Source organism: Sminthopsis crassicaudata, chromosome 6 (genome assembly GCF_048593235.1).
Source record: "Sminthopsis crassicaudata isolate SCR6 chromosome 6, ASM4859323v1, whole genome shotgun sequence".
NCBI classification, from domain to species: Eukaryota; Metazoa; Chordata; class Mammalia; order Dasyuromorphia; family Dasyuridae; genus Sminthopsis; species Sminthopsis crassicaudata.
Window position 1 is genome coordinate 148634245 of NC_133622.1, and position 27091 is coordinate 148661335.

The 27091-nt window shown below is 32.6% G+C and overlaps 1 protein-coding gene across 4 annotated transcripts in view; it reads right to left on the reverse strand.

Annotated features, from left to right (window-relative positions):
- The window catches only part of EMCN (endomucin), a 149445-nt gene that overhangs the window by 57517 nt on the left and 64837 nt on the right, over positions 1-27091 (reverse strand). For 3 of the 4 annotated variants that reach the window (XM_074276736.1, XM_074276735.1, XM_074276733.1), the window contains exons 3-6: positions 26347-26466; positions 18079-18153; positions 15411-15524; positions 5825-5857 (exon numbers count right to left, since the gene is read on the reverse strand). In XM_074276736.1, coding sequence (XP_074132837.1) covers positions 5825-5857; positions 15411-15524; positions 18079-18153; positions 26347-26466 — 342 coding nt within the window. The remainder of the gene's footprint in view (positions 1-5824; positions 5858-15410; positions 15525-18078; positions 18154-26346; positions 26467-27091) is intronic. The other variant, XM_074276734.1, reaches the window with a different exon arrangement.

The window sequence follows — 27091 nt, forward strand, 5'->3', positions numbered from 1 at the left end:
TTTGGGCAGTGTGATGAAGCCTATGGGACCCTTCTCAAAATCATATATAAAACAAAAATATATAGAATTGCAAAGGAAATTAATTATAGCGAAATATAGGTATCAAAATAAATTTTTAAAATTGAGTTCACAGTTTACTTCATTTCATCATCTGTAAAGTAGAAAAATGGATAAGAGATCTGCCATTTCACTTTTTTTGAGTCTTTCTCCTCATTTGTTAAATGGAGACAATTTTAATCATCCAAATAGGTAAGATTCTAAACTTTAAAATGCTAGAGGAGAAATTGGATCAAGAGAGAAGTGAAGTTTTTGAGAATAAATGCTGAAACCTAAAATAAAAATAATTGCAATGAGAAAAAAAAAAAGAAAGTCTATGGAGATCAACATAAAGTTGGAGAATGAGTGAATGAATGAAAACACACTTATTAAACGTTTACTATGTGCAAAGTACTAGACATACAGATTCCTTCTAAAGAAGGAAACAATGCATATGATAAATCAAATGAAAAGACCAAGTGATCCCTAGCAGTTCTTATCAGCAATGGTGTTGATGATAAAGCATTTTCTTTATTACCATTTCTAATGATAGAACACTATTTGTTGAAACATTTGACCATTCCAAAAATGTTTGGAAACAAGAACCTTCTTTTCCAGATTTTCAGTAGCTGTGTCTTCTGAGTAGCTGAGACATTTGTCATCACATTTCCACAAGGTTTATTCCCCAAACAATGACTGCAGACAGCAGTCTGGAAGCAGAACTGGTGGTCTGGGATGGGACTCCCTGCCTTTTATAGGACCCTTGGGCTTATTCAGTAGTTGGTGGCAGTTGATTGGCAATTGGTATTGATGGTAGCAGATATTAGTCTCCTTTCCTTGGCTTGGATGATGGCTCTTGGAAATAAGATTAGGCTAATGGTTGGGGTGGGACCTACTTTTCCCAGCTTGGATGCAGATTCTTAGACTATCTTTACTGGGATCTGAAGGGAAATGATAGTTGAGGTTGTATCAGCAGTTTGACTTTCTTAGTATATGAAGCCTCTTCTCTCTTCATGATGCCTTATTTACTTATATTAACTATGTGGGCTCACCTGCCCTACCAGTTAAAGTTGATGTTGGATCATCAATGAATTTAAACTTTAAATAAAAACTTACAAAAGACAAAAGCAAATAATGAATGCAAAAGTGTGGCACAGTACTATAAGAATAATTTCTGCAAAAATTAATCTTAGAGAATGAACCCAGGCTGAAAACAAACAATAAGGAAAACAAAGAAAGATTTTCTTTTTTATTTGTCTTCTTTTGTTTTGTTGTTCATAAAACTAAAGTAAAAGAGGGATAAAAGGGCATGGTAGATAATAAAGAGAAGATAGAACTACTTCTTAGTTTGTCTAATCTCAATGTGTGTGTGTATGGGTAGCGTATGATCTACATTAGGGTTTCATAAACTTTTTCCTCTTGTGACTCCTTTTTGTCTGAGAAATTTTCACATAACCTTGGGCATATAGGTATGTAAAATAGGTATACAAATCAAACACTTACTGAAAATAAAACATAAAGAAATTTATTTTAAAACAACTCTTGGGAATACATATAATTGAAATAATTATTCAAGGTGAAAAGCCATTTGCATATTAATGGAATAAATGTATTTATTTTTGTATAAAGCATTAAATATTGGCAAAATATTTGATACCTTTAACTGCTCTCAAATTTTTCATAGTCTTCACACTGAGTTACACAACCCCATATAGGTTCACAACCCATAGTTTAAGAAGCTTTAGTCTATACAACTTGCAAGGTTTATAAGAATTTGAGATTGAAACAAATTATTATAATGAAACAATAAAGAAAAAAATTGAAAGAATCGTTAGAACAAATTGTGGAAATCCTGGTCTAATTTTCCATGATAATTAGAATGGATCAAATAAAACTAAATGACTTCATGAGACATCAACAAATATTCGAAACCATAAGATTTAAAAGAGTAGAAAAAAAATAAAATATTTATTTAAAAAAAAACTGAATTGGAAAACAGGTAGAATAGAGAAAATTTAAGATACCCTGATTATCTGAAAATGAAGACCAAATAAAAAATTTCTTTGCCATGGTTGCAGAAATCATAAAAGAAAAGTGCTCATATTTATTAGAATTAAGTTTAAAATAAAAAAGAATCTATCAGACATGTTCTGGAAGAAATCCCAAATTGAAAAATTATAGGAATGAAAGGGTTCAACTACCATGGAATCATAAGAAGTATTCCAGAAGACTTTGTAGCTAGTAGCAAAGAAACATTAGACTATAATATTCTAAAAGACAAAACAAAAGACTTACAATTTAAAATAATTTTTCATGAAACCTAAAATGAATCATTAATGGAATATAAAACTTTCAAGTATTCCTACTTAAAAATCAAAGCTGAGTAGAAATTCTGAAATGCAAGAAAGGAGTCAAGAAAAACCTGGAAAAAATAAAAAATATTTTTAGCAGCTAGAAAGGACTGCATTATAATGAAGTGCTTTGAATTTAATGGCACAAGAAACTTTATATCCCTAATGTTTTTAAGTGTCATAGAAAGGGTTAAATGAGACAAACAAGACTTGAAGTGTGTGTGTGTGTGTGTGTTTTTCACTTTAGATGGTGTTGAGAGGAAAGAAAATGTAGATATAAAGTATAAAAGAAATGAAGAAGGGGGATGTTAGGTTCTTACTACGTGCTAATGAGATAATGAGATGATAGGTTCTTACTAAGTGCTAAGTCAGTATTTAACAATTCTCTAGTTCTGGCCTTTAAGGGAAGTTTTACCCCTTTGAACTTCTGGGGAGGAGCTTAATGTTTAAAAGGAGCAAGTTCATTGGTAGAAGTAATTTTCCCACAAGCCCTTGCATTATCCCACGCCCATTCTCTGAGAGGATAAAAGAGGGTGGCACTCTGGAGGAGGAGAAATCTACTCAAGGTCAGAGTTGGGACTGCACTCTGGAGGAAGAAGGGTTGAGTCTGGATTTGAGTTGAGACAGCAGATCTTCTCCCAGAGAGCGATCAGCAGTTTCTGGAGTCAACAGAGCATTTACATTTTGGTGCCCAATGTGGGGCAAGGACTTTTGCTTATCCTGACAAGGACTTATTCTGAGCCCTTCAGAGGAGCTAGCCTGGACCTTTACAGGGGGAAGCTTACTATTTTTCATAATTGAGTTGCAGGAGAGGAATATTCAGACATGAAGGAAGGAGTGAGCAGAATGGCCATCACATGCCCCTTGCCATTATCTTGACTAGAAAAGAATGTTTCCACACACATATACACAGAAAGAATTTGGTAAAGCAGACAATGCAGTAGTAAAATTTATAAAACTCAGTGGAGAAACAGGTAAAGACAGAGAGATGATAGAACAAGTTAAGGAATTAAGAGTTTCAGAGGGAAGAGTGGGTACAAAAGGGGAAATTAGAAGAAAAGAGAGAAAATTGAGTCTGAACTAGAAGAGAAGAGGGACAATGGAATAGAAGTGGATTGCTTAAATGATATGTTACAAGTGTTTATTAGATTCCTTCTCCTTTGAATCCCCCTCCCTTTTTTTATATAGCAGCTATATGGCAGCTTTACAAAATCCATTATGAATTATGTATTAAAACTTCATCAATAAAAGCAGAAAAGCAGAAATATTAAAAACATACTTTATAAACCAACCACAGTGTAATGGAAATTATAATTAGTAAAGGGTACTATAAAAAAGGGTTTAAGAAAAATGGAAACAAATAACCATCCTACTATTCCTGACTATTAAAATGAATCAAACAAAACTAAATGACTCCAAGAGACATCAAGAAATATTAGAATAAAATCATACGATTTAAAAGACAGAAAAAAATGTAAGTTATTTATTATTTAAAAACCCTCCACCAAAAGACTGACTTGGAAAACAGATAGAAGAAAGAAAATTTAGGAATTACCAGATTAGCTGAAAATGAAGACCAAACAAAAAATTTGGTTTCAGTAATTCCAGAAATAAGAATTGATGAACAAAAAGAAAGTTTAAAAAATATTTAACAGTTAGACAGAAGAAATCCCAATTGGAAAAAGTAAAGGAATGATAAAAAAGATTATTTCACTATATAAAATTATTTGATTTCATAATACTATTATAATGAAACATTATAAAATATAGTCAGACTTTAGTAAAGTAGTCTATAAGGATATATTTCTATCTCTAAACATTCTTGTTTCATATTTCTTTATTCCTCTGAACAAATTGCCAATTTAAAAAAAAATGAGAATTCATAGCAAATGAAGAAGGAATAAATCATTATGATTTCAGATAACCAATAAATGAAATGGATGAATATTTGTAAATAAATAAAATGTTTGGGTTAAAAGAAACTAACCTTAGAAAAAGAAACTCAGTAAACCATGAAAGATCTCCAAAAGAAAAAAAAATGTTGCCAGGACCTGAGAGATTTACCTGTAAATTTTACCAAATATTCTAAGAACAATTATTTCTAATATTACATTTATTAATAGAAAGATAAGAAGAGTCTATATGAAACTCTTTATGAAGCATATGCAGTCTTGATAACTAAATCAGAAAAAGACAATTTAGAGAAAGAAAATTATAAATTGTTACCACTAAAATATTGTTGAAAAAATATTGAATGAAATATCATTAAAAAAGACTATGGTAATACATAAAAAGATACAGCATTGATTCAAATTTGGGAAAACTAAAGAATTAAAAGTCTATATTAATAACAAAAATAAAAATCACAATTTAATTAACTGATTCGTAAAAACCTTTGACAAAATATAACATCTCTTTGTTAAAAATATTATAAAACAGGAAAAAATGGATCATTCTTCAATAGTTTATACAGAAAACAAGAGACAGCAATATCTGTAATAAAGACTAGAGATCTTATTCTAATAAAGCCATGGAAAACATGGTGTCATTGCATGAGATGAAATAATATTTGTAAAGTGCTTAATATAGTGTCTGACATATAGTAGGTACTATATAAATGACATTTCTTTTCCCTTCCATCATCACTACTATTATTTGATATAGTTCTAAAAGTGCTAGCTGTTGTATTAAAGAAGAAAAATAAATTGATTATAAGGTTTTAGCCACTTTCTGAAGAAAGTCTTATAGCTTATTAGAAAAAACATAGAGTAAACTAAAACTTATTGAAAGAATTGACACCTTTAAAAGCATAAATAGTATTTAAAATAAATCCATTTAAATAATCTGCCTTTTTATATTACCAATAAAACAAAGAAGAAAAATACAGAAGAGGAACTGAAGTCAAAATAATTTTAAAATGCATAAAATTTATGGAAATCTACCTATCAATATGCACCCAGAAATTAAATGCTTATGATTACAAAGTACTTTTTATAGAAATTAAACTCATCCTGTTTGACTTTGGAAGGGAGAATTAAGAACATTATCTAGAAGTTAGACCAAACCATATTTAGATTGTGAGTTATCTTATATCTTACAAGATAGTAGATTTCCCCTAACTTGGATGTCTTTAAGTAGAGGCTGAATGATGATTTATTGGGATATTTGTTACAGTCAAATGACTTTCCAAAACTGAAAGAAATTCCAAAGTGGTTCAGAATACCAATAGAGGCAATTCCATTTCAACTATGGGTTGGACTATTTGACATCCTTTATAATTTTGTAATTCTCTAGGATTTATGCTATCTACCTTCCAATTTTGAAATGACAATCAAGTGATATATACAAAGTACTCTGTAAAATTTAAAGTTTTATATAAATATCTGATTAATAGACTTAATTATGAATTTTTGTAGAGAAGTCAGAAAATAACTCACCTGGCTTTTTTGTTGATGACGTCAAAATGTGATCTGAGGAAGAAAAAAGGGGGGGGGGGAGAGATCAGACCAATTCTTGACAATTGTCCTATGTGGGTTACCTCAGTCTTAGCTAAAAGTTTTCTTCCCCCTCAAATAATTAACTGGGGCTCTAGCTTTTTAAATTACACAGTCACAACCCTAGTTAAGGACCTTACTTCTTGGGTGGACTATAATAATAGTCTTCTAATTAATTTGCTTGTCTCACATCTTCCTTCAAACAATCTTCTATTCAGCCATCTAAGCTATTTTTATATAGTTTAATCCATGTCACTACCAACTCACTAAATGACATTAGCTCCATGATTCCAGAACCAAAGGTAAAGTCCTTTGTTCAGAATTTAAACTAACCTGTCATCATCACCATCATCATTATAGCTAGCATTTATAAAGTGCATTGAGGTTTCCAAAATACTTTACAAATATTATCTCATTTTATTCCCATAACAGCCCTGAAAGAAAGTTATTTTTCTCCTCATTTTACAGATGAAGAAAACTAAGGAAAGCAAAGGAGATATTACTTGTCCATGATCATACAACTAGTAAATATCTAAGACAAGATTTGAACTCAAGCTTTTCTGACTCAACATTCAACATTCTATCTACTGTATCAGTTCAAATTCCTTTTTTTTTAAATCAGAAGCCCGGCTGTTATTTCCTTCTTACCCCTGAGATTACCTTTCATCTTCTGTTTATATTCTTATTTATGTACTTAGAGAATTATGGAAATTGGGCAAACCACACTGACTCCATCTTGTAACTCAATTTTGAATCTAATTTAGTTCTCTTTCTATTTAATTATAGGTTTAGTCCCATTTCTGTCTTGGTAGAAAACTTTAATTATAGGCATTGTGGGAAAACTTTCTTACATTGTTTGAACTCTGTGTAGCTGGAAGCTGAATCATCTCTACCTGTTTGTTTAGAATCCCTTATCTAAGTAAGAGCAGAAACCCAGTCAGATATAGGATTGATACAAGGAGTTTTCTTTCAGTTTTACAATTTAAGCAAATTATATGTCTTATCTGGAAATTGAACCCATATTAGTCAATCAATTATTATTTCTTTGTTTTAATTGATTTAATACAGGCACTTAGGTGGGAGTGGGGGAAAGAGATTTTTTTTTCTTGATTTCAGAGAATTACACCTTCTGTTCTCCCCCCTCTCGATTCAGAAAGCTCCAGATTTTTCCTCCAAATAGAAATGAGATAACCTAATTATGCACTCTATATTGTATCCTGCTTATTGTTATTTTTTAATGCATGTCTCCCTCTTTATTTGGATCCAGTACTAAGCTGAAGAGATCCAGTACCAAGTTGGTATGTATTGCTTAATAAACTGATGATGCTCAGAAGCCTTAACCTTTGTTTCGTCAATATTTCAAATTTCACTTGCCATTATATCTAGCTTTAAATTTTCACCCATTTGTATTTGAGTTCCTATTATCTTTCTTTATATCCTCTGTGCTGATTATAGTATATAACACAGAAAACAAATATTTATTGGCTTGTTCAAATGATTAATTTTGAAATTAATTTTTATTTAACTTTCCTGTGTTCTCTATGTCAGTGGTATCATGTAAACAGAATGGTGATCACTAAATTACACATAAGGATTCTTGTGGGCCTCACATTGACTTAAAAAACTATATAGTAACATCATCTGTGGTCCATTATTTCTTTAAAGTATTAAATATTTCTCAGTTATATTTTAATCTGATTCCAATTGTACTTAGTGTGTTGAGGATCATAATGTGGCCTAGTAGGCTGCATGTTTAATAACTCTGTCATGTGTCAAAAATTACAATTTTGTTTCCTTCTTGCTTATTCCATTAATTTCTTTCCCCCTCCTCATCTTATTGCAACAGCTACCAGTTGTATGATTATATCAAATAAAAGTGGTGACAACAAAAATCTTTGCTAAGTCCCTAATCTCATTATAAAGGTCTCTAGCATTTGTCCATTACAGATCAATCTAGTGTTTCAGTTTTAAATAGACACTAATAAATAACAATATTTATTATAGTAAAGGTATTATATATGTTTATGTATACATACATACTATCTCCTATAGTATATTCCTTTTGTATTTTGCAACCAAGAAAAGAGCCAATATAGTTTATATCCCAAAGAGATCTTAAAAAAGGGAAAGGGACCTGTGTGTACAAGAATGTTTGTAGCAGCCCTCTTTGTAGTGGCCAGAAACTGGAAACTAGGTGGATGCTCATCAAATGGAGAATGTTTGAATAAATGTAGTATATGAATATTATGGAATATTATTGTTCTGTAAGAAATGACCAACAGGATGATTTCAGAAAGGCCTGGAGAGACTTATATGAACTGGTGCTGAGTGAAATGAGTAGGACCGGGAGATCATTGTTTGCTTCAACAACAATACTGTTATGGTGGTTGGTTCTGATGGGTGTGGTCATGTTCAACAATGAGATGAACCAAATCAGTCCCAATAGAGCAGTAAGGAACTGAACTATCTACACCCAGCAAAAGAACTCTGGGAGATAACTATGAACCATTACATAGAATTCCCAACCCCTCTTTTTTTGTCCACCTGCATTTTGGATTTCCTTCACAGGCTAATTGTACACTATTTCAAAGTCCTGTTCTTTTTGTACAGCAAAACAACTGTTTGGACATGTATACATATATTGTATTTAACTTATATTTAACATATTTAACATTTATTGGTCAACCTGCCATCTGGGGGCGGGGGAAGGAGGGGAAAAATTAGAACAAAAGGTTTGGCAATTGTCAATGTTGTAAAATTACCCATGCATATATTTGGTAAATAAAAACTATTAAATAAATAAATAAAAAAAGAAAAAGAGCCAGTATAAATTTTAAATAATAAATAACAAAATGATATGCTTGAAGCCTTTAATAAAAGGTAATGCCTTATAGCAACTATTATGAAACCAACCAAATAAATGATTGCTGAACAATGAAATAAATTTCTGAATGTTTCAGGAAATAAATAAAAGATATTTAATAAAAAAGGTAGAAATTATGCTAGAAATGAGAATACTTGAAGAAATAAGAAAGTCAAACAAATGAAGGAAAAATTAAAAGTTGTGAAAATTTCTTCAAGACTATAAATTCTAATAAAAGAAGAGTAACAGTTTTAGTCAAAAAGAGTGAGGTAGAAAAAATTAACAGAATAACAATCTGTGAATCATAAATCTTACTGAATATACAACTAAAAAAAAAAAAAAAAAACCTAAATACCATCCTTTAGGAAATTGTGAAAGAAAGAAAAAAGTAGTGGAAACAGAAAGCAGAGTACATAATTGATAAAATCTACAAGTTCTTAGCAGATAGAAATCCCAAATTTAGCTCTGTCAGTACCATTGTAGTCAGTATTCAAATGGCCTCTTGCTCCAGTACACCAGTACTATCTCAATCCCACCTAGGATGGGATTTTTCACACAAAATAAATGACTGTTGTTTTTGTTGTCATTCAGGTAATAAGGGATCAGTAACCACTGTGGCTTATTTCATTGTACTTGAATAGTAATTTTCTTTTCTCTATTACAGTTCCCAGATTCTTCAAAGTCACCTTCTGGGGGCTATAGCAGTATCTTAAATGCTGTAAACTGTATTCACAATGAACTTTGCTTTATACATTCATGAAACTAATTAACTGATTCTTCCCTTGACTTCCATTCAGAGCTTCCATTATACCTCTAATTGAAGAATGGATAGGAAAATATTCTTTATAACTTATTTATGGTTTTTGAGATTTCAGCCTTCTGAAGTTCAAATCCCATTTCTTCTTGTAAAATATGACTTCCTGATTCTAATGGAGGGTGACTACCCCCAGAGAATATTTTTGGAGTTCTAATGACTTGTAAAATGTTTTATGAGTTAACTGTAAACAAACCAGTAACATACAAGTTCTATTTCCCTAAAAATACATACATTGAAATAGAGAAAAGAAAAGAAGATAAACTTTGCACACTTGTAAGCTGGCTCAGTATTTAAAGTACACTCATAACTGTAAACTGTGGCAAGCCTAGCTCATCATCCATTTAGAGTCACAGGCCTAGAACAAGGGAAACAGATTGCTTCCATTAACTCTGTGATCTTTCCACATCAAAATGTCTGCACCCTTGTTTGTGGAAAATGAGAACCAATTTCAATTAACCCCAAAGTTTAAACCAAATGTGTTTGGAGTCTAAGGCAACTTATGGAAAGAAGAAAATTAGGAATGGCTAAGTACTTGGAAAATTCATGGTGCTCTATTCTTCTTAAGTCAGAAAGACCTTAATATTCATTTTCTCTTTCTCCCTCACTCCTCACCATCTTTCCTTTTTCATTAATGTGCTTGTAGGATATTATCCAAGAAAAGATAAGAAATAGATTTATGAACTGGACTTAGCAACAAATAATCAAATATTCTTCTATAAAGACATAATTTTGCTCATTCTGTTTTCATCCAAAAAGCAATGAAATAGGTATTTCCAAACCACTCCTACTGTTATTTCTAGTTCCAGAAAACATGAACATTTGCATACAAAGGTAGACTGATCATCACCCCATTGTTTTAAGTGGAAGCAGCCCCAGCTGCCCAATTGTTATTTTCTTTATTCTAGCTCTTTGCTTTTTTGGCATTTCTCTCTTCCTTGACATCATCTGTTCTACTGGGACCAGGTCAAATATAGATTTCAAATGACTTTTCAGACACCACTTTTCTCCTTCCATGAAAAATTAAGAGAACACATGACAAACATAGATCTTCTACCTGGAAAGGAATAGATGTCTGTCTGCTGGGGGTGATTTGAAGGATGGAATAGGAATCAAACTGATTCAGTGGATCTTTATCCAAAAGCCAGTGCTGAAATGGCATTTGATTAATAGAAATGACTGTCAACCAGAATCTCATAGGATCCAGATAAAACTATCATAGATTTCCAAGATTTGGAAAGTCTCTACAATTCCATTAAAAATGAAGCCTTTAAAGGATTGCTTTAGAGTGAGAATCTAGAGAGTAACAATGATGACTGATTGCTGGTTTATTTTCCTCTGAATTTTTAATGTGGGCACAATGGATCATACATTAAAGAAAGTTTAATGCTTAGTGGCCTGTGGTGTTTGAATGCAATATTCACTTTCATAAGCCTCCATGCAGTCTAGTAGTTTCTCTTTGTTATTGGTATGCTACTCCTTTCTAGATATGTCTAGACTCTGGTACATTCTTGAATATTTTACATTTGTGGGAGCCTAACAAAAACTGGCTTGCAGCGACAGACATAAGACTGCATTTAGACTGATACAGTAGGGCAAGTGAGTGAAAGCCATTACTTGAGTTTATTTCTTTATCATGATTGTGGTGCAGTAGAAATAATACTAATAGTAACAGTAGTAGTAGTAATGACAATGACATTTATATAGAACTTTAAGATGTGCAAACAATTGTACATTTGTTATCTTATTTGGGTCTCACAACAATTCCATAAGGTAGGTATCAAGGTTGCTAAATTGGGAATAAGGGTAACTAGGTTTAAATCTTGTCTATGACACTTGTTACTTTGTGACCTTAGCTAATCATTTTAGTTATCTAGGTGTCAATTTTCTCAGCCTCAAAATGAATCGACTGTATGTGATTGTTTTGAAGGTCCTTTAAATCTCTAAATCTATGATTAGTAATTTGAGAATAACTAAAATGTGATTGTTTAAACTTAATCTTCAATGTATCTCTATGATAAAGGGATTAGATTAATGATTTTATAAAACTCAAGCTTTTGGGATGATAAGGGGTATTAATTAAAGTTCTTTATGTAATATTAGAACTAGTGAAATGAAGTCTTTTTACTCAACTATTTTAGTCTTTCCCCAACTGGATCAAGGAAATACATCACTGGGAGAAAATACTAGAGAAAGGAAGTGAAATGGCTTTCTTTTCAGCCAAAGAATAGGTATGAATAGATTTGAAGGAAATATTTCATTCATATATTATTAGTTGAACCAATTCCCAATTCTAATGGATAGAAATTATTTAGAGCCTCATATCTGGGTTATTGCTCACTTGCATTACTTAAACACACACACACACACACACACACACACATGCACAAAGAGGCATTTATTTTTTCTCTTTTCTACTATCCTTTCCTCTATGCATTGGACATTAACATAAAAAGAAAATAAAATTCTTATAACAAACATACATATATATATGTATATATATATATATAGTCAAGCAAATTGATATCTCATTGGCCATATAAAAACAAATCTATATGTTGTTCTTTATTTTTAATCCATCACTTCTTTGACAGGAGATCCTGACTGTTTGCTTCAGTCCTCTGGAAGTGTGGTTTATCATTGCAATGATCAGAATTCTGAAACCTTCACTTTTCATTATAGTCACTCAACCAGGGACTTTAGTTGAACAAACATTGATCTTAGCACTAGAACCTCTAGATTTGAGTCTCACCTTTGTTACTTTCTAGTGCTATAACTATGGACAAGTCATTTCTCTAAGTCTGAATTTCATAATTTGCAAAATGGACGATAATATAAACATTATAGGGCTATAGGGATAAAGTACTTTGTGAGCTTTAAAGTACAGAAAAATGTGAGTTATTTTGATAGTTTTTTTCACAGAAACTTAAAATTATTGCTTTTAAGTCTGAGTCATTTATGCCATTTTTTTCCCCTTATAGTGGGTCTTTTATAATTGGTATCTGCCGGAGGACAGAAATTCCTCAATATCTGTCTACCTACTTAGATCCCTGAGACCATTGAGGGGGCCCGCAGGAGATTTCAGTTCTATCCTCTCTCTCATGAATGAGAAAGGGATATTTAAGTAGTCATAATGTCACAGGCTCATGGTATTTTAATAGGCATTGAGGAATTTTTTATTTGCCAGCAGAAATAGCTTTCTAATGACCTTTGACCCCCATGTTCTGGAATATATCCATTACCACCAATCTATATCCCTCTTTCTCTAAACAGTTTAAGATTTACTGACCCCTGGAATATTCCCTGACTAAAGCCCATGATGCTCTTCCACTGATCATTTCATCAATATCAAAAGTCTCTGTTACTAATTATGCATGTTTTCCCCCATTCATTTCATGGGTGCATGCATATATATATATTTATATACACACACACACACACACACACACACATATATACACACTTTCTTTTACACACACACACATATATTTTTCAAGGCAATTGGGATTAAGTGACTTGTCCAGGGTCACACAACAATGCAATTAATGGCAAACATTTATTGAAAAATAGTTTATATATAGTTTGTGTAAATCTTAACAACAATCTTGGGAGATAGGTGCTATCATTATCCTCATTTTACAGAAAAGGAAATTGAGGCAGATAATTGTTAATATTTGGAATTATCAGGAGTACCTATGGTAAGATTAAAAATGAGGCCTTTCAGACTCCATGTCTATCACTTTCTCCACTCAACTGTTGAACTATTCAGTAATCTGAAAAGCCTCTCAATTTGACCATTTCACAAGTGAGCTCTATAGTACTTACAATTTCAAGTTGAGTCCATAGTCATCACTGGGAGCATTCAATACAAAATCAGATATATTGGGAGGATATCTGCCAGGAAATGAGTGTCATGTGTTGTTTTCTCCAATAGGACATAAGCTATGTTATGGAAGTTTTATTTTTGTATCTCTAATTTATCTTTGTATCTCTAACACCTAGCACCATACCTGACACATAGCTAAATGAGAGTCTCAATGGCTTAATAAAAGGGCAGGCAGTAAAAGAGAATAGTAGCTATTTCTTGTTTTTTGTCTTGCCAGGAAACCTGCAGGTTACCAAGGGATTAAATTTCTTTTCATTTTTATGTGGGGATTTATTATTAGACAACTTGAAGAGCAACTATTTTAAATCATGTCAAAGAGCTACATACATGTGGTTGACCTCAAATAGATTACTTTGATGCACATTGATAAATGATTCAACATAAAATGAAGAGTCATTGTGAATCAGGAAGCCGACCACTCACTTCTGAATGAACGGTCACTGAGAGCAGCCAGACTTTGCTCTGTTTGGAATATTTTCCTCTTCCTTTTGGCATTTTTTTCTTGTCCTCAAGTATAGGGGTCTCAGATTTGACTTTATATATCAAGATTTTTGCCCCAGTCTCTGAAAAGATGATATTTTTTCCATCAAAGTAACTTTGTGCTCTTGGTCTCAGAAAAAGTTTGAGTTCTGGCATAATGACTTAGAACTTTTTAAAAGTTAGCTCTTACTGATAGATAGTCTGAAGTTGAAAATAGTAGGCTAGTTCAACTGTCTCCAAGATGGGAAAGATCTTAATAGTCACTTGGTTCAGTCCTTGTTTGATAGGGAAATGCTCTTCATAACTTCTATCTATACACATATTCTAAAATTATTGACAAAATTGTACAGGACAAGTTGAAGTTTAGGTGGCTAAAGGTGCCTTGAAGATATAACTAGAATATAAATAAAGGCCTTCTGATTCAGAACTCTATTTCACTAATGCTCTGCATGTGATGGCTTTGATGCCTTTGCTCTTCACATTTCCTTTTGAAGAAGTCATCTAGCAAAAACCCCTAGATGAATCTGATGTCAAAAGGGATAAAGAATTAATCAGCCAAAATATATTGTGTCTTTTTTCATGCTAGGTTCTGAGGAGGTAAAGATAAAAAAAGAATCAATTCCTTCCCTTAAATAACTAACATTCTACTAGGGAAAGATAACAAGTTCATAAAAAATTCTTAAAAATTCATTTACACACATATACTATATACATACACACATATTTCTCTATATGTGTACATATACACATGCATAACAGTGTATCAACATATACAAATTGAGATAGAGAGATAGTAATAAGTAGGTAGCTATATACATTAGTAATAATAGATAGATAAATAGATACATAGTGATGGGCAGAACAGAGTGAGAAACACTAATAACTTGAATAATCAAGAAAAGCCTTTTCAAAAAGTTGGCCTTTAAACTGAATCTTGGAGCTAATGATTACAGAAGGCAGAAACAAAGAGAGATTTCCAGATATAGGGTATATTGTTTGAGCAAAGAAATAGAGAGGAATGATAAATTATTGTATACAGTGAATGACAAATAGACCAGTTTGTCTAAGGCTTAGAATGCATTAGTAAGAGTAGGATAAAATTAATCTTAAAAATATAGACTGAATACAGATTGTGAAGGCTTTAAATTCTTGGAACAGATGAATTTGCATTATTACCTAAAGGTAGTTGGGGGTCATTGAAGCTTCTTGAGCAGAACAGTGATATGGTCAGACTTGCTCTTTTGTTCACTCACAGGATGATATGGGGTTCTAGTCTCTTTGAACAATAGTAGGTTTAGAGGTCCTATTCTTTCTGAAAGTTTTCTCTCCTCCTACTCTTTGCAAAATATTTCATCATTAGGGCATAGTGGCTATCCTACTTATGACATACTAACCTCAAGGTTTATTCAGAAAAAAAAAATAATATATATATACATAAAACTAGTTATCCTTATGGTTCAAATCATCAACAATCCCCATTACTTACTGCTCTTCTGGCTGCTTTGTGTAGTCAACACAGTACTCTTAAATTGTCGATCGAATTCTTGGGGGTTTGTAGTGCTGAAAACACTTGAGCTCTCATTTTGGGGTGTTTCTTTTGCTGTGAAGGCAATAAGTATTCTTTAATAATATTGCTAGAATTTTTTTTTATCAATGTAAAAATTATCTTAGGTAAAAAGCTAGAAATCTGAGTCATTCATTCTGACAATCAACGTATTTGATTAGTGCTTAGTACATTTGATTACTGAAAATGCTGATTCATCTGCTCATTTCTGCCAGTTTGACAACAAAGGAATTTGACCAATGAGGCATTTGGTAACTGGATTAGTACCAAAGTCCCTGAGGCTGTGATTTAGATTGTATTTATGGCCACTGAGTCAAACTCTTCTCATTTGACAGAGGAGGAAATAGAAAACTAGAAAGGTTATGACTTGCCCAAGATCATACAGGTAATAAATAACAAAGCTGTTGTTTGAACTCAAGGCCTTTGGTTCCAAATCCATTTCCCTTTCCACTGTACCAGGTCTGAGAGGATGTGAGGGAGAACCATATGAGGAATTCAAATATCCCTAAATTTTGAACAAGTCATGTTAAAGGAACTGAGGATGAATGGGAAAGATTCTGAAGTCTCAAGATCTGGTACTTTGGAGAACGTTGTTCCTATTGACAAAACAAACAAACAAAAAGTCAGGAGGATATGTTGTTGGTTTTCAGGAATGGAAGAAATGATCTCAAACTTAGAAATGTTGAGTTTCAGATGGCAGTAACGTAACCAACTAGAAATACCCAGCAGGTATTAGAATTGTATAATTTGGGCCCAGGCAAAAATATTCATTTGAAATATATATAGTTTGAAGTTATATGAATCAAAGTGTCCAAAGAAGAGAATAAAGAATAATTGGGCCTGAGCATCAAGATTAATACAAAATGTCTTTAATTGGAGGGAAGAAGAAGGAACTGTGCCCTGGAGAATTAGGAAAACAAAATCATTGTTGTCTAGGGGTTTATTTCCAATTAAGAATGGTGGGTTAGCAGAGTTAAATAATGCTGAGAAGCCAAGAAGAATGAAACAAGGTCATAGATGTGCATACCAAAAAAGTATGAATTTTTTTTTTATTTTACAAGTAATGTTTGATTTTCAATTAAAAATAAATTTTAGTTCCATTTAATTGATAGATAATAATGTTTTTATGATTGAGTTTTCAACAAATGTAAGCCTTAAAAATAAAAAAAAAATTCCATAGGTACATACTTTAATTAATTAGATTATATACCCATGGCCAAGGCAGATAGTGATTATGAATTTATAGAAATTTTTTTGTGCCCTTCAACCAATCAGCATGCATTTTAAAAGTTTCAATTATATTCCAGGCACTGTATTAAACTCTGATAATACCAATATAAAACATACACCCAAGGAGTTTCTGGACAGATAAGAAAATAGAAAATATAATAAAAATAAAGAAAACAAATCAAGCAAGGCCTCTTGGGAAGGTATTTATTTACCCATTCAAAACATATTTATGTTAAATACATAGAGAAGTAGGTAAGAAGCTAGAAACTAGGTGTCAAGGAAAATTGGAATAACAAATATAGTGCAGAGTATTCATGCAAGAAATTTGACAGGAAAGAAGGAAAAATAAACTGTTTTTCTTAGGTCATGTTATATATTTATACAAAGCTCTCAGTAGTCTGAAGAAATAGAAATAAGTCACAAAGGGCAGGCACTGAACATTTTATACATTTAACATGAGAGCTGTTCAGTCTTTCATGGCTTATTTACTCATACCTTAGATATAATTATGATAAACATCAGTTTCTCAGCCCTGAACAGTTAGAAAAAAAAGCAAGTTAGACTTAACATAGTGGCAAATGTCTGTTATTCTTGTGATTGCTTTCAGTTAAGCCAATCAACTTCACACTAGGGAACTAAACTAGGGTGATCCAATCTGGTCCAGAAACAGAGCAAGTCAAAGCTCCTATGCTGATTAGAATGAACTGGGCCTGTGGAGTCCCTGTACTTCCAACATAGATAATATAGAAGACTAAGTTTAAAAATGAAGATAAATAGGAAGGATGGAAGAAAACTAGCAAACAAACAGGCAAAGAAAGAAGGAAAGAAGGAAGGAAGGAAAGAAGGAAGGAAGGAAAGAAGGAAGGAAGGAAAGAAGGAAGGAAGGAAGGAAGGAAGGAAGGAAGGAAGGAAGGAAGGAAGGAAGGAAGGAAGGAAGGAAGGAAGGAAGGAAGGAAGGAAGGAAGGAAGGAAGAAAATAGATGAAACTTAAGAGAGAAGCACGGTGACAATCTAACAATAAGGGAGGATACCAAAAAAACAAACAAACAAAAAACCCACACCAAACTCACCTCAGAAGGGATAACCATCTGGGCCCATTTTGTGTAGGGGAAAACAGAGTTGTGCACATGAATAACCATTAACTTTATTGTACTTTAGTATAAATTGATGTAGTTATAAAAAGTTAAATTCTGTTTAAGAAGTGAGTAAAATGTTATATTTTACAGATATTTCTACTCAAGCTTATTAAAAGAAAGCCAATCTGACTTTTAAAGGATTAAGTTTCAGCTAACTAGAAAAGTAACTTCCACAGAATAGCTCATTTTCTATTGATACTGGATAAATGAGGTGTGTCACTTACCTGTCTTTACCACTGCTGAGCTAGATGAAGACTTTATAGAAATCACAGTTGTTGATAATGATTCTTTGACTGTTCCTATTTTGATGAGATAAATGACATCATTATTATTTAACCAGAGTTCTTATCATATCTGTCAAGAAAATAATCAAATGTAGGTGGAAATTGGGGATGAGTGGGAGTTATTCTGTAGAGATGTTTTTTAAGCATTCAAACTAGAGACTTTCCCTATTTTCTAGCACCATTCCCTAGTGAGTAAGAACTCTGATTGGCCCCAGAATCCCTGTTTTTTCAGCAATTGACTCTTTCACTTATAGACTCATATTAATGGTATATTTCCTAACCATTACCTTTGTTTAATGCAATTAAAATATCACAAGAGACAGAAAAAAATTCAGAGAGCATAAAGAAACATTTGTTTTCTGGGGGTAGGGAGATTCAATTCATAGGATCACATAGGTAGAGACAGATTGGATGTTAGCAATTGGTTTAATTTTATAGAAGAAACAGACTTTAGGTGACTTTCTGAAATAAAATAAGCATTAGTCAGAATTCAAATCCAGTTGACCCCAGCTCAACAGTCTTTCCATTATAGTAATTATCTCTCATGATTTACAATCATGCATAGGGTCCACAATAAAAATATCCAATAAATGCAAGTAAATCTGCTACATACAGGGTTTTTTTATTTTTATTTTAAAGAAGGTGGGTTTTCTAGGATCTGGAAATGACATGCATACTTCTCAGGAGGAAACAATTTTTAGAATCCATTTGGCTCTTTGAGTTACTAAAGTAAAAGTAAGATGAATGTAGCAAATCTTGTGCCCACCCCAAAGAATATAAATTGAAACATATCTTGGACTGTTGGACATATGACCCCCCCCAACCATGAATTAAAAACAAACAAACAAACAAACTTATGTCCAGCTCTGTGTCTTTGGAAATGGGCTGGCAAACATTTTTACCTCCTTACTCTAAATAAAACCTAATTGATTAAATAATGGGAAATAATTTGATGTGCAATGAATAAAATGCTGGACTTCTAAACATGAAGACCTAGGTTCAAAATTTACATTTGATGTTTGTTAACTATAGGACCATATAGGACCAAAGCTTGCTTGCCTTTTCTGATCTTGTTTCCTCTCTAAATTGATGACAACAATATCTGTAGTATTCCAGGATTGTTGCATATTTCAAATAATGCATTTTATAAAAAAGTACTTCATAAACTTTAAAAGGCTATGTAAATAAATTTATTATTTACATTAATTTATTAATACTGCTTCAAATTTGAAAAGACCAAACTGATTTTAGGTAACTATTTTAGATATACGGTGTGAAGATATGATAGCTTGAGAACATGGGAAGTTATCATTACTGAGATCCTATCTCCTAATAGAGCTATTCGAAGATGCTCTCAATGAATCTATGGAGGATGAAATGCATTCCAATACTTTTGTTCATTAAAAAAATATTACTTTATCTGTTTGGTTAGCTAGTGGCTCATTGTAGATGGAGTCAGTGGGATCTAAATTCAAATCCAGCCTCAAATACTTATTAGCTATGTAACCCTGGACAAGTCACTTTTAAACTGTGTGCCTCATAATAATAGTGCCTACCTCTCTGAATTACTCAGAGGATCAAATGAGATAACTGTTTATCACTTAACATAGTGTCTGGCACATAGTAGGTGCTTAACAAACGCATACTTTCTTGTTTTCCTTCCTTATTGTCCCAAAAAAACAATACTAGGAAAATAACTTGCCCCTCCACTACCTATTCAAACTGCATTTAAATAGCAGGATGACAAAAAATAGGTGATTACATTGATGATGATTATAATACAACTTACACTTGCATAGCATTCATATCTCTTTTTCTCATTTAATTCTTTAAAAAGTCTTTAAGATGTGGGTGAACATGTTGTGGAATATGATTATATTAGAATACTACTGTTTTATAAGAAATGATGAGCTAAATAATCTTAGAAAAACATGAAAAGATTTACATGAAATAATGAAGTATGAAATGACAGAACAAAGAGAACATTATATACAGTAACAGCAATATTGTTTAAGAACAATTTTGAATGACTAAATCATTTTAAGTATTATTAATACACAAATTAACTGAAAGAATATATAAAAGAAGATACTATCTGAATCCAAAGAACTGATAAATAGAAGTATGTATAGAATAATTCATGCATACATTTGTGTCTAGTAGTAGCCATCTTTAGGGCAGGATAGGGGGAGGGAAAAATTTTGATATTAACTTTGTTGTATATTTAAAAGAAATAGCAAATAGTACACAGACTTACAGTATCATATATAATTATTTTTTATTGTATTGTTATGAAAATTTATTCCATAAATTAAAAAAATGAACAACACAGATATTTTGCAGATAAGGAAACTAAAGTCATAGATGAATTAAATTAATTCTTGAAAATTCCACAGTTAGCAATTGGCAGGACATGAGCTGTTTTTTTTTACTACTTGTTCAGCCCTATATTCATTCAGGTTGTAAAAAGCATGTGATACTTAGTCTTCATATTCAATATCTTTCTTTCTCTGAAGCACTTTACCATCACCTATGTCATTCTCCTCTTTGTATAGCAAAATGAAGTCTTGCTTTTCTCTAAGTATAGGAATCCCTAAATCAGCTCAAACCCTATGGAGAAGCTAATGAGAAAATAAGAATGAGGAAAACTCTTGGTTACACCATAAACTCTGGTTTTTGACTGCATCAGAGCAAGTCAATAGGCCACATGGGTTGAACTTTTCACACTTCTCTCATGAAGGAGCCTCTGCCATTGGCAAGAAAAATGCAAAATTAGTGAATAAGTTTCAGGTTTCAGATAAAGATCGGAAGTTTTGGCAGTTACAAGAGATAATATACCTTTGGATTGTAAACTAAGATAATCTTATTGGAAAATCTTTGAAGAAAGGTCAGTGGTAAACCACAGGGTTTCATTCTTATAATTTCTTTCTTTCCTCCAAGAAAATACATATTAACCAGAAGAACATTTTTGTGTTTTCAAAATATCATTCCTGAGAATTTCCTATTGCTCCTGGATCACTATCTCCATGGAATCCTGGCTATGATTTCTTTGGGTGCTTTGAATCAGATTTCTTGAACTCTAGAGTGTCTTTCAAATTAAAATTGGCTTTCCTTTTTATCTTATTTTTTATCACAAATATTCCAATGGGGAAGCATCTTTGACTTAAGGTCCAAATGATTTTCATTCTGACAATAAGTTCCTCCTTACTGGCAAGATAAGAATGAGTTGTAAAATTAGAGAGAAGAGAAAGGGAATGTGCATTCATATAGCAACTACTATATGGCAGACCCTGTGCTAAGTGCTTCACAAATATTACATTTAATTCTCACATAATCACATAATAAACTCTTTTAACAGTTGAGGAAACTGAGGAGAATAGAGGTTAAGTAACTTTCCAGAGTTCATACACTACTAAAGTAATGACTTTTTTAATATATTTGTATTGCTAGTGGCAAATACAATGCATGGTGTACAGTAAATTACTAATAACTGTTTATTGATTGATTGATTTCCTCATAAATTTCTGAGGTACATACATAGATATATTATCATTTCCATTTTTATGTAAGGTAAATTAGGAATTTCAGGATCTTGTCCAAAGTCCTATAGTTATAGTAATGTTATTTGAGTCAGAATTTGTATTCAGATTTTCTGATTCCATATGTAACATTTTCCTCACTTTATGTTTTGTCTTTCTATAGGATACAGAGGGATTTTGTTCTTAAATCATTTTGTCTAACCAGGTTATTTGATTGCTTCTAGGAAAAAATACAAATTCCCTCCCTTCCTCCCTTCCTTCCTTCCTCCCTCCTTTCCTCCCTCCTTCCCTTCCTTTCTTCCTTCCTTCCTCCCTCCCTTCTTTCCTTCCTTCTTCCCTCCCTCCCTTCTTTCTTTCCTTTTTTCCTCTCTCCCTTCTTTCCTTCCTTCTTCCCTTTCTTCTCTCCATTATGAAGAACACTGCAAGGAATCGAAAAAGATACAAACTTTAAGTAGGCATTATCTAGAGCTTGCAGTCAAACAAATGTATGACAACACAATTAAAACTATTATATAGAATACAGTAACATTTATGCAAATTCAACAAATTACTATATACAATATAATATATTTCTACTCAAAATCTAGTAATATAAAGTCGATGACTTCTATACAAATATTTTCTATAAAAAGTCATCTTTTTGGATCAACTGCCATTCTTACCACCCCTTATCACCTAATTAACACCTTCAGCAGTTATCTCAATTAATGGACCATTCTTTTAATGACCCACTACTAGGCATTTAAGTCACTATTAAGTAGTTCTCCACAGAGGATTAATTGATCCAAATATCTTTGGAAAGCAGCCACCTCATTAAGATAAAAGGTAACCTCTCAAGATGAAGAATTCACTATAGATGTACTGAATGCCAGTCTTACTAATATATACATATATAAGCTGTTCTTATATTTATTATTTTGTATCCTTATGTTGCACTCCCAGTTTTCTTAAACACAAGGGCAATTACTAAGTAGACAGTTTTATAAATAGTATCAACAAATCAGAGTCCCACAGAAATCTCCAGTTAGACTTTGTAAACAAGAAGTGACTTTGAGCTAATGAAAAATAGATTGGAACACATCTGTGTGTAGCACAATCAAATCGAATTCAAAATTTGATTAAAGTTATCTCCTTTTTCCATCTCTTGGACCATTATCTTTTTTCTGTAAGAAAAATTTTATATAATTTCTTTGGCAGTAAGTGTTAGGGGATGGATTTGAAATCAGGTCCTCCTGAATACAGGGCCATTGTTTTATGTATTGTGTCACATTGCTGTCTTAATACTTAATTCTTAATAGCCAGCATCTTAGATTTGTAGTTTGGCTCATCTGATTCATCATATATGATCTGGACCTTTAAATTTTTTTAATGGCAAATAATGCAATATATGTTATACACGTTAAAATATATGTTAAATTCAATATTACAATGCCATCAGGGTTTTCAGGAAGTCCAATAATCCTTATATCGTCTCTCCTAGATCTATTTTCCAGGACAGTTGTTTTTCATAAGAAATATTTCATATTTTCTTCTGTTTTTTCATTTTTTAAAATTTTGTTTGATTCTTGAAGTTTTATTTAGTCATTCACTTCCATTTGTTTAATTCAAATTTTTAGCATATTATTTTCTTCAGTTAGCTTTTTTTACTTCCTTTTTTATTTGGCCAATTGTTTTATTAATTGCATTTTTTCCATTTTGCAAATTCTGTTTTTCACTGAATTTTTATCTTTTTCATGTCTATTTTGTAAGGAGTTATATGCTTTTTCCCTTTCATCAAATCTATTTTTAAGGAAAGTTCTTCAGATAATTTCTGTTTTTCCTTTTCCATATCTTCTTGCAAAGATCTTATTTTCTTTCCCCATTTTTCTTATCTCTTTCAAGATCCTTTTTGGAATCTTCCAAAACAGCCTTGTGAAATGGGGACCAGCTCATATCTCCTTTTGGGACTCCATCTGGAGTTGATTGGCTTTTAGGAACCTCAGGGTGTGAGGTCTGTTCTCTGTTTCCATAACTTGTCTAGGGTAAGAGTCCTTTTTGCTTTTTTGCTCATTTTTTAATGGTTGAGATCTGCTCTTAAGTCAAGGAGTGAAAGCTGCTTTAGTTTGCCTTGGGGCCTGTGTTTCTGACTGATTTTCTATTCTTGCTAATTTTACAGTAAATCTGCTAATCACCCACTGCAACCAACACAAAGTAGCCTAAGAACCTCACAAAAGATTACCCCCTATGTGGAAGGTGTGATGTTCTCACTCTCCCCAACCCATACCAGATCCTTGCCCTGTGTTTCCTGTGCTTGGCAGACTATCCCCTTGTCTGTTTGAAACAGAACTGTTCTGAAGTTCTTCCATAGTACCTTCTTTTGGAAATGGGTTGTACTCCAAATACTTGTGGGTTCTGTCACTCCAAAACTAGTCTGGAGGCTTAATCTACTGTTGGTTTGAAAGAAGGTCAGAGGAGGTCACAGAAAGTTTTGTCTGCTCTCCACCATCTTGGGTCTTCCTTCAATCCCTTTTTTAATTATGTTGCATTCATATGTGGGATGTCCACTTCTTCTCCTTCTTTCCCCTCTTCCCAGAGAAATATAATGTTCTTAAAGGTAGGGGTTATTTTTCATTTTTGTTTTTGTATCCTCAAAAGTATTTCATTCAGAGTATTTGATAAATATTTGTCGAGTTGAATTAAATTTTAAAATAGCTTTTTATTTCTATCTTAAATGTATGTACATGTTGATGTAAAATACATATTTCTTTTTAAGAAGTTTGTGGCAGTGAGATGGCACAATGGATAGAGTTTGAAGCCAGAAAGACCTGAGTTCAAATCTAGCTTCAGAGACTTACTAGCTATGTGATGCTAGGCAAGTGTTTGTTTACCTCAGTTTTCTCAATTATAAAATGGTGAGAATAGCACCTCTTTTCCAGGTTTCTATGAGGAATAAATAGATATTTGTAAAACACTTAGCATAGTTCCTGGTAGTAGTAGATGATTAATAAACGTTTCTTTTCTCTTACCTTCCCTTATTTGGGATATAAACACCAAACAAAAGGAACACAATAGGATACAAAAAGAGTACTCAATATGAAACCATGACTCTCCATTTCAACTTCTTCTGAATTTGATGTGTTTCTGCACTCATCTGCTTATTTATATTTTCAATATTCCTTTGTCAGTTTCAGTTAAGAATGAAGTTCATCTGATGTCTACTGCCCTCATGCTCTCCTGTATGTTTATATTTTCTTTTTCTCACGTACCTTGCTGACCTTCTTCTGTTTTATAGTAGTATTTCTTTCTTTTCCTTCCTGTGACCTTTCTACCTTTGAACCCTCAGAATGGTAATTCTACTCCCAGGATCTTTTTTTTTTTTCCTTATTTAAATTCCTCATCATTTTTTGAAGCTATTTAGAATATGAAGGAACTCTTGTTTTCTGACCTCCTTCACTTTGGATTTGTGCTTTCAGTTTTGTTTTGATTTGCTCAGGAACACTTAGATTCTTGTGCTGATTTCTACTTATTATATTTTGTGTCCTTATCTCAAAATCTTTGAGGTTCAGAAGGGTAGATCTTTAGTGTCCTCCCTTTCTCCTTCTCTCTCTCTCTCTCTTCCTCTCTCTCTGACTCTGATCTGAGATCAAAGGGTTAATTATCTTAGAGCTTGTGAGCCTGGGCAGTTATTATAGGAACAATAAATCTCCACATTTGTTACTATGCTGGTTACTAGGAGTTACCTATTCTTTGGGTTTCATGCCTGAAATACTCTCTCTTCCATTCTGACAATTGTACTCCCTGGCTTCCTTCTAAAGGAAGCCATCCCCAACCTCTCAATACCAATGTTTTCTTTTTGTTAGTTATTTCCTGTTTAGCCTGTTTATCTCCCTCTACCTTTGGGAGAGAGGGAACTTCGAGTTACAGGGTCCATACTTCAGGGTTTTCCGATGACCCAAAGTGTTCTCAAAGAATCATTAGATTTTTCATTCCATATATACAGAACCTTTCAGGTTCCACATACCCTGTCTCTAGTCAAACTCATTTTGCTGGAGAGATTCTTTTTCCTATACCTTGTGACATTCTAATTAACTGTGTTTGTGTATGTGTGTGTGTGTGTGTGTGTGTGTATGTGTGTATGTGCAATTCTAGAATGGAATATGTATATATTGCACCATTAAAAAAAAAAATACCAACTTTTAAGGTGAAGATTGGGCATGATTAAAATATATGATTTCATTGTTGTAGGATACTCATAGTGAAGCAAATCTCTCTATCAATGCAAATTGACAACTTTGGGTCCTGTACTGGAGGAAGAAGGAGACTTGAAGCAGTTGCTTTCAGTCTCTGAAGTCTTTTCTCTATCAATTATTCCTCCCTTTTATTCATTGTTTGCCAAGTGATAAAAATTTCCTTTAAAGATAGACTTAGGGCATGTCACACCAAAAAATGAATTACTTTTCAACCAAGAAATTCAGGGAAGAATTTCTGAAAAGGAAAGCATCTGATCTAAAGTCATATATATGATTGTCAATATGGATCATCTTTCTTAAGTGAAAGTAGTCTCAAAATTCAGAAAATAACACCCTTTACACTTCTAATTATCAATCCATAACAAAATTTTTTAGTATCACCAAATAACCTTTCTTTTATCTCTCCATGTTTGTTTTCATATCAGGTGCTTATCACTTACCAGTGAGTGTGGAATTTATTAAGCTTGACAGTGATGATCCTACTGATGTTGTTAATGTAGTCACTGTGGTGTTCTGTTTTTCCTGAGTATTCACTGAAGTTTGAACAGTTTCATTTTTCCCTAGAAGAGGGAAATTGCGTTAGAGGGGTTCAGTTTGAACTATAGCTAGTTTAAATTTATAAGACCATTGAGAGGTTCACCAAATGTGGTTTCTTTTAATGATATGATGATATCATACTATATGATGATAATGTCAATGATCCACAATAAATAGAACATGAATCCAAGACTTTTTCCTCTTTGGTTGTCAGAATGAGTTTTAATGATTCACTGATTTTTCTCAGTCAACATCCCTTATTAACCACTGATATTCATTTTCAAACTCAAAAGGTTCATTAAGATAGTTTGTACCAAAGGATTAGTGTAGCTCCTTGCTTCTATTCTTCTTTCCCTTCCCTCTCCCTTCTTTCCCCCCCTTAGTCATGTTTCATCCTGAATTCTTTGGAATTGTGGTTGTTCATTATGTTGTTCAGAATACTTAAGCCCTTTAAAGTTGTATGTCTTCATAATATTGATCTTATATAAATATATAAATAGTTAGCAGATGGACTCAAAATACAATGTTGAGTGTATGTGTGTATGAGTATGTGTGTATGTAGATACATACATCTATCCATCTTCCTGTCTGTCTATACATATATATTTAGTCATCGCTAATGGCAGCAATAGAGGTTTTGTTTTTCCT